The sequence below is a fragment of the Geotrypetes seraphini genome, chromosome 6 (genome assembly GCF_902459505.1).
Source record: "Geotrypetes seraphini chromosome 6, aGeoSer1.1, whole genome shotgun sequence".
NCBI lineage: Eukaryota > Metazoa > Chordata > Amphibia > Gymnophiona > Dermophiidae > Geotrypetes > Geotrypetes seraphini.
In genome coordinates this window covers 234,948,243-234,957,435 of record NC_047089.1, presented here as the reverse complement: position 1 = coordinate 234,957,435, position 9,193 = coordinate 234,948,243, and the positions used below count along the sequence as shown (strand labels likewise).

The window sequence follows — 9,193 nt, the reverse complement described above, 5'->3', positions numbered from 1 at the left end:
ATAGAGTGATATTTGTTAAAAATGTTACATCATTGCTATGACCAAGAAGACTGGCGTCACCCGCAGTGTGTAGCCATAGTTGATATCCCAACAGCAGCAGCAAGCTTTCCAGAAGGATGTGGCAACTTGAATAGAGTGCTATGGTTATAGCTCTTAACATCAACAAGCATGTATGGGATAAATATAAAGGATAGTGGTAAGAAAATAAATCAGTTAAATCACATAGGGAAGAAATGGGATTTGGTTTAAGTACATGAATTTATATGTTCATCTACCCAAATGGTAATAAACCAGAAAGACAGACAACTGGGCAGATAAGATGGGCCATTTCTTTAATCTGCCATCACTTACTATGTAAAATAAAGAGTCTGAGGACAAATTATTCAACTGTTTTATCATACATAAGACTGCATGACTATATTACAAAGGGCTCATCTCTTTTTTCATTTAACGTTACAATATACACAGCAAGTCCGGACTAGATCTTACAATCTGAACACAGGTATATAACCTTTTTCCATGCTGTTTATGTTTACAATGCACAGAAGTCCTGTAACCAAACTGTGTAGTAAAGCACACAAAACTGGACTGTAACATGGTGTGCAGATGCACTGAGTTTATGGTTAGTTTTCTTTATGCTTATATTGTTTTAAAAAGTTCATTTTTGGTGCTTGCTACGGAATGGCCACCTGCACTTTAAAAATAAAATGTTTATTATTTTCTTAATCTTTTACCCAAAGATAGTGAAAAGTAACGTATTCCTTGCTAACATGTTAATTTCTCCCCATTCCTCTATTATGTTTTGAGTCTCTTTAAATATGATAGATTTCCCATCAATGTAAAAATTTCTAAGCTGTTCTGTTAACACCTTTATCTGTAGCCTTGACAACTACATTCTTAAAGGAACAGAATTTCCTTCATAAAAGTAGGATTTTTTAAAAAGTCATCATATTCATTTCCACCTATGTCATAATAATTCACACAAGGATCAACAACTGTTTATGTTCTGTAAAATAAAATTAACCTAGTTAGCCTCATTAAATTAAATATCCATACAATCTTATTTTTGACCACATGCTCCCTAACATTTCAGTGCAGCCTTCTTGCATATTTAATCTTTGTGGTTTTTTTTAACCTTATACTGGGGGTATATATTAATTTAGCAACTGTAAAGTGAAATGTGTTATACTAAAATAATATAACTCAAAATGTAGGCACCTTGGTAATTTAGTCTCAGAACCTCAGATTTTCTATGAGGTTATTTGACTTGTGGTACTGCTCTAGATCTATTCATGGCAACCAACAATCTTTAATTCCAGCTTGTGAGAGTATATTAAATAAATACGTGGATCAACTGCTGGTTCCATGACTTCTGGACTGGCCACCCTTTTTACCTTCAGAATTCTGAACAGGTATCTATACTGTAACAGATGTTTTAATGATCAACAAAATCTACAATGTTCAGTACACAGATTGCTGTAAATGTATGGCTACGAGTTCAGCAACAGTTCCAGTTTTGTTTAAGCAATACAACAGCCATAATTTTCAAATGACATTTAAAAATGGGTCTAGTTACACCTTGTGTCAAAGTGCAGAACTGCTACATTATTGGTTACAGACATCTATGTGCTATAAAAACAGCTTTGGTACAATAAATTATCAAAAAAGAAAATAAATTTTTGTAAAATTCACAGCATAATTGTGAGGCAAAAAAGCAGTCACATAAATTCTGCATTTTTAAAAATGTTCAGGATGAACAGAAGACATCTTTGTGCAGAAGTAATGGTGGAAATACCACGTGCCAAGAAAAAGCAAAGAAAAAAATGGGGAGGGGGAAGCAAGAAAGGACACAGTTGTAGCTATTTCCATCAAACGCAAACCACTACTTCTGTGACTGTAAAACCCTATAATTAGTGGGTCTCAAAAGTCTTTTTTAAAAGAAAGGCCTCTAGAATTACCCATTCTTGTGTTTTCAGCATTAAGGACTCTCTGCAAAAGCATGTCCCAAAGTGATTGCATCTGAAATGGTAGGCTTTTCTACCTCGAGTCCAAATCCATAAGGCCAAAGGTTACACCAAAGGCCACAACTTAAACCGCTCCAAGACTGACCCGATGATCGCTTCTCAGTGCTTCCAGTAACGAGACCAGTCATGTTTCAGCACTAGCTGACTGAAGTCTCCCTAGTGAGACTTACAGAATCTCACTGGAACTGCTGCTTTGATCCTCAGTAGATTCAGACAGGAGATTTCCACTGACCGCCACTTAGCATGCTTGATGTACCATACCAACACCAATATGACCTTCTTTTTGTACAGCTGAACCTGCTATTCTGTGTTCTGAAAGTCCCTTTGTACATGACTTTTTCTGTGCCCATGCTTTGGAGAACCTGAAAAAACCCAAATTACACAAAAAGGAATTTATAGGACGCATTTTTAACAATGCACAGTCCCATTTTTAAAAATATTGTTGGCAAACAGACTATGATTAGTACAGTTACTTGTGACTGAATAAAAAATATGCGCTTGAACTTTAATGAGTTAAAATGAGAGGGACGCAAAAGGCGAGGTGACATCTCTGAGCTATCCAAAACAATGTGTTTGGATGCTGATCTTTAAAAGAATAAAAAAAATACTTTCACTTCATTGTTCCTTTGCAATTTTTTCAAGTTTAAAAAAATAGCTCTGCTCTCTTGTAGCGGTTCAGTGTGTTTATCTCCTTTTGATTCAAGCAGCTTTACACTTTTGTTTTCTTTTTGGAAAAACAACACTTCTAAAAAAAAACCACAATAAACAAACCTAGTTTTGATTTAGTCACGAGCTAGCCACAGGACTTTGCTGTACACAGACTCCTGTCATGGGAGATTCTTCTCTATCAATTCCTTGCATCATTGCCAGATGTCCTTCAGTTACATAATGAGTAGGGCCCGTATTAGCTGAAAACTGATAAGTTGGATGACTAGCTATGCCAGTCTCTTGGCGAGGATTAGAATAGATCGTCAGATTCATATCAATAGCTCCATTTTGACCAAAGTCCAAAGTATTAGCAGCCACTGGACGGTTCTGGTAGGCTTGATTGCCTTGATTACCGGTGGAGGATGATGATGTAGAGGAAGAAGTCGTTGAGGAAGACAAAGAGGTTATTGAATGGTGACTATGACCCACTTCCATAGATTCCTGGGTGGAGGAGCTATTTGTTGGAGAATTGTAGATTCTAGGTCTTGTCCTGTTGCCCAAGGCTTGCTGTCCATGGTGGTGGTGATGGTGGTGATGGGAACTATTTCCATGGGGATGATGTAATGCATTCTGTTGTTGTGGGGCTACATGGAAGGTAGTTTCTTGAACTGGATGAGTTTCAATTGTGACCTGTGTAGGGGCATCTGTGCCTGTCCAACCAACAGGAGGAGGAAACTGCTGTCGCACCTGCAATCGATAATTGATAATTCAAAATTAGACAGTATGATACTCCATGCCCTGTTTAAGTTTGCACTAAATTATAATATCTGGTAATAGCAAATGTTATTGAGATGATCTTTTGTACCGTTTTAAGTTTTTGACAGTGTTAAATAGTTATAAATGTATAAAATACTAAAAACATAGAGAAAAAAAAAATATTGTAATAGAGCAAATAACAAACTGTAGTTTCCATGCAGGCAAACTGTAGTTTCCATGGCAAACTGTAGTAGTACAGAAGGAAAAAGGTTAAGACCAAACTATTGTTATCCAGCTTTATTAAATGTAACATGAGAAATTATCTTACCATAAATTCCTGCTCTATTAGCTTCAACTGAAATCAAGATTGTGAATATTACTGTTCAAAAAGTGTAACCGAGACAGCAGCTCCAAACCTCAAGCCAAATTAAATTATTTCCTGTTCTGTCTTCACTGCCTGTAGTGGCTCTATTCACCCAGTTTGAGCACTCTGCATCTAGTGTATTTCACAGTCAGTACCCAAGCATAGAGAGACATACTCATCTTGTGAAGTAGATGTACCTGTAACAACAGGCTAAACCAGGGGTCCCCAAAGTCCCTCCTTGAGGGCCGAATTCAGTCGGGTTTTCAGGATTTCCCCAATGAATATGCATTGAAAGCAGTGCATGCATATAGATCTCATGAATATTCATTGGGGAAATCCTGAAAACCCAATTGGATTCAGCCCTCAAGGAGGGACTTTGGGGACCCCTGGGCTAAACTAAACAGTACCGTTAACCTCCAACAGAGACGACAAAGGAGTTCAGAACTACTCCCACAACAGGTTATATACATAAGTACAAACTCTTGTGAACCCCAAAGGGTTGACCCGTCTCCAAGAAATAAATTGAATAAGTAGTAGGAGACTGAAATCTAAAATCAGAATCTGAAACAGGACAGGGCGGGTGTCTAGAATGTCTCACCTATCTATTGGAAAAGAGCTTACCAGAGTAAGTACATAATCTCCTTTTCCAGTGCAATAGGTGAGACATTCTAGACCAGGGGTGTCCAACCTGCAGCCCCATAAAGTATTTTGTGCGGCCCCGGTCAAGGGCGATGCAGTGTTTTACTCTGCTGCCCTCGGGTGTTTACTGTCTTGCCAGCTCCCTCCTCTGTCTTGCTGCAGCATTTGCGCGTTTGTGCGGCCTCAGAAACATTTTCTCAGCCAATGCGGCCCAGGAAAGCCAAAAGGTTGGACACCCCTGTTCTAGACCATAGGAACGTACAAAAGCTAGGGTGGGTTTGAAGTGCCGGCACGGCAGACCGAGGACCCAAATGTCAGAGTCCTATCTGGCAGCAACATCCACTCTGTAGCAATTGGCAAACATGGGAAAAGAAGTCCACGTCGCCGTTCTGCAAATCAACTCAGGAGAAACAGATCTAGCTGCCATCCATGAAGAAGCTACCTTAATATAAATAGGAGACAGTCGCCCCAGAGTAAGTGGACTAAATGGCTCTACGGATCCAACTAGAGATCGTAGCCTTAGAAGCGGGAGAACCCCGCAGAATAAAATGAGCCACCAATAATGTAGGAATACCCTGCGCATGTCCTGAGATTGGAACCCGTCAGCTGAACAATCGGGAAACACACTTCTGGATGGCCATGGAGAGCCAAAACCACCTCCGGCAAAAAAGGAATGAACTGTCCACTCTCAGGAACTCGGAGCAAAGGGTGTTGACATGACAACATCTGCCATTCAGAAACTCTACAGTCCCAAGAGAGAGTGACCATAAAAAAACTGTCTGGAGAGTAAAATCTTGGAGAGAAGCATCTCTCAGCGGTTCAAAAGGAGCCCTGGTAAAGCCAGACAGAATCAAATTAAGGTCCTAGACTGGGAACGGATTCTTAACAGGTGGCCAGACCTGAAGCTATTTGTGCAAAACCGAGCAACATCCGGATGCAACTCCAAAGAGAACTGCCAAATCCGGGGTCTAAAACCGGAGAGACCGGTCATCGGGATCTGCAGAGATGCCACTATGAGGCCTTTATCCAGATCTGCTTTGAGAAAGCAAGGACCCACGACACCTGTTCTTGGCACTCTAGACCTCGAAAGGTCTTCTACACCTTAGCGTAAGCCGACACCAAGGACAACCTGGTAGAGCTAAGAAGCTTTTAGCCTCTAAATAATTTTTTTTTTTTAGGCTGTGCGCTCAAGGGCTAAGCCGTAAGAATAAATGGCAATTGGGTGAGAAGGTCAGGAAAAACACTAACTGCGGCCGAGGCGGAAAAATGTATAGAAGAACCTCCGGATGCCACAGTTGCTTAAGAGCGTGAAGCCATCTTACTTTGCACAACGGCCCTGAGGTCAAGGCAGGGCTGCCCCCAGCACCTCACGAATGCCTGAAACACCTTCAGCGCAAGGGTCCCCTCGCCCAGAGTTCCAGACTGACAGCTGAGGAAGACTGCTGGAATGGTGGCCACCGCGTCCACATGTGCCGCTATCAGCGCCAGAAGACTTTCTGCCCAAAGGAAAATAAGTCAAGCCTCCTGAGCCAAGGGAGAGTTCTTGGTTCCTCTCTGATGAATAACAGAGACCATTGTCATCAATGATCGACCACTTCTGTAGTGACAGAGTCCAACAGTCGTGAAAATGACAACCACTTTAGTGAGCCCCTCCCAGCCATGAAGGCTGGCATCTGTGGATATTACAATCCAGGAGGCAATGCTTAATGGAACGCTCTGGCAGAGTGATTGAGGATGAAGCTACCAGGTCATACACACTCTGGCTTCCAGAGTCCACGGTAGACTCAGCTGTAAGACATTTCAGTGGGGTCCCAGTGAGAGAGGAAGGCATTTTGAAGAGGACACATTCTTGTGTTCATCTAGGGCAGTGGTTCCCAACCCTGTCCTGGAGGACCACCAGGCCAGTCGGATTTTCAGGATAGCCCTAATGAATATGCATGGAGCAGATTTGCATGTCTGGAACCTCCATTATATGCAGAGCTCTCTCATGCATATTCATTAGGGCTATCCTGAAAACCCGACTGGCCTGGTGGTCCTCCAGGAGAGGGTTGGGAACCACTGATCTAGGGAACCACATCCAGCTTGCTAATCCTGGAACCCACAATCTGTAGGACATCCCATGCTGAAAGGGCCATCGTCAATATCTCCACAATCTGTGCCCAGAGCTTTTGTTTTCGAGCCTTGGGCAGGTAAACATGGCCTGCTGCTGTATCAACTATGCTAGCAACTGGCTCTCTTTTTTTTTTTCAAAGTTGACAATTCAGCCCAGGGCTTCCAGTATGCGGCGCACTGTTGCTACCTTAGTGTGCCCCTTTTCTAAGGGTGCTCTGATCAACCAAGCGGCCAGATAACGGTGAGCCTGCAACTCCATATTCCTCAGAGAAGCCGCTACTACCACCATCACTGTGGTGAATGTCCGGGGTGCGGTCGCTAGCCCAAAAAGCAGGGCCAAGAACTGTCAAAGCCAATCCAGGACATGCAACCGCAGAAACCTGCAGTGATCTGGAAAAATGGGAATGTGCAAATTCGCCTTCGTAAGATCCAGGGATGCCAGAAATTCCCCTGGAACCACTGCTGGAAGGACCAACCACATGGTCTTCATCCAGAACCAAGGAAGCCCGAGAGCCAGATGGAAGTGCTGTAAAATTAGAATCGGTATTCAATCTGTTGATCCTCTCTTAAAAACGATAAAATTAACAGAGTATCTGTCTAAACCCAAATGTTAGCTTGGCACCGGCTCTACTGCTTGAATATCCATTAAGTGCTGAAAAGCAGCCTGGGCTCCCAACAGGAGAAGACACGAACTAGTCTGACAGAGGCTGGGCAAATCCAGCTTGTAGCCCAACTGAATAAATTCCAAGACCCACTGGACTTTAATAATGTGCAGCCAGACAGGCCGAAATTCCGAAAACTGAACCCCCTATCCACAGAGGAGCCCTTGGCTCCGTGGTGTCATTTGGTCGTACAGGCAGGAAGAGTGGCGTTAGAGCGCGAAATCCTGAGAAAGTCTCTGTGAAAAGGATGGAGAATCTTGCCTGTAGTCATGAAAATTTCGGCAGGAGCCACACAAAGGAGGATACCCAGCATCCTTGGCCCGTGCTCTACTATCCATGAAGGTCTTCGGGGGATGGTCCATTGCCAAATTCATGAAGTCAACCAGATCCCTTGCCAAACAACAACGGCCCTATAGCTGCACCAGGGTTGCCTTGGAGATGGAATCACTATCCCACTGCCGAACCCAGAGCATTTGGCGGGTCGAAATAGAATACAATGACACTTTTGCCAGCACTTTCAAAAGGTCATCAAAGCCATCCGCTATGTAGTGCATCCCAGCCCACAAAAGCTGAGGAAAAGGCGTTTGAAGCTGAGCTAGACAGGCGTGTGTCACAAAGTACATAGGCACCGCTGGTTCAAAACTTTTTGGAGAACCACATCCACTTGGCTGGCTTGCATAGCTTTCAACCGAGTCAGCTGAGCCATCAGAGAATCTCCCTTGGGATGCCACAAAAGCTGCGGACAGTCCTGTGCCTGACGATTCAAGCTGGATATAGCCCGAGCTTTCCATAAAGGACCCTCCTGAGAGTCAAACTGCTCCGGAACCATGAACTCATATCTGGATGCCAGGAAAAGTCACAGATTGTGAACAAGCGCTGAAGCCAGGGAGAAAAAGTTGAAGAAATGAAAGGAGCGGCTGCTGGGTATCCACGCTCAACTGTGGTAAAGATGGAGCAATGAGATCTGGTAGTGCCCCAAACTTAGACAAGTGCCTGACAGTCGGATCTTCTCTAGGATCCAGAGCCCCAAAGGGATCCGTGGATCCAGCACTCTAGTCCAGATTTCCAAATGGAGAAGTGCAGCACTGTCCAAAAAAGATCAGAGAGGTCCGGAGCAGCCACTGGGACTCCTGAAACAGTCTGGGAAGGAGGAACAGACGGAAAAGGTGGAGGCACAGAGATCCCCGAGGCCACTCAGTCGAGATACTTAGCAGGGAAACAGAAAAGCAGCCGGACCCCTGGAGTAAAATTCGGACCAGCAAGATCTCAAATTCTGAGAAAGTATCTGGACCCTGGGGCACAGAATCACCTTTAGATGATTTATACTTGCATTTCTTAGGCTGTGGAAAATCTGTCTCGTGGTGCATAGACAAAGTCGCAGAACCAAGCCCCGAAAACAAATGCTCAGCCCCAATGGGCTAGCTTAGCATGTAATCATCTGCTTCTGTGAAGGGGAGGCTGAACCAGTAGTTACCGCCCCCCTCCCTCCGACTGCGCCACATGGCACAAAAATGCTCTAAATGCGGCAATTTTGCACAAATCTGGTATGAATCCATACAAGAAGATCCTAAGGACTTTATTCCAGCAGTTTTCTTGGCAAAATTTTGAATTTTAAAGAAGCAGGGAAAAGCTGAAAAAAAGATTGTTAAAAATTCAAAGTGGCTGCCGGACCCTAATTCGCGCCAGAAATGTGATAAAAACGGTCTTTCCCAAAATTAAAAAATTACATATTTCAGGTGGGAGAACAGAGAAACACTAGGAAACCTTCAATACCCCTCAAAATTAACTTTTAAAAGATCGTTGTTGGAGCTTGTCACTCCTCTGTACTCACAGATACCAGACACAGAACTCCTGCATCTGCTCCCAGCCATTTCAATGGCCAGTTTAGAATTCATTGCCACATTGCTGGAAATGCATCCTCCAAGCTGATCTTCGGGCTGCTAATCAAACTCCTCTGTCTGACTATGCCTCCACCCATGCAGACCACC

The 9,193-nt window shown here is 43.4% G+C and overlaps 1 protein-coding gene across 17 annotated transcripts in view; it reads right to left on the bottom strand.

Annotated features, from left to right (window-relative positions):
- Nucleotides 1-375: 375 nt before the first annotated feature.
- DYRK1A (dual specificity tyrosine phosphorylation regulated kinase 1A) overlaps nucleotides 376-9,193 on the bottom strand; it is a 684,276-nt gene continuing 675,458 nt past the window's right edge. For all 17 annotated transcript variants that reach the window (XM_033950290.1, XM_033950291.1, XM_033950295.1 and 14 more), the window contains one exon: nucleotides 376-3,419. In XM_033950290.1, the coding sequence (XP_033806181.1) occupies nucleotides 2,811-3,419 (609 nt within the window). In that variant the 3' untranslated portion in view covers nucleotides 376-2,810. The remainder of the gene's footprint in view (nucleotides 3,420-9,193) is intronic.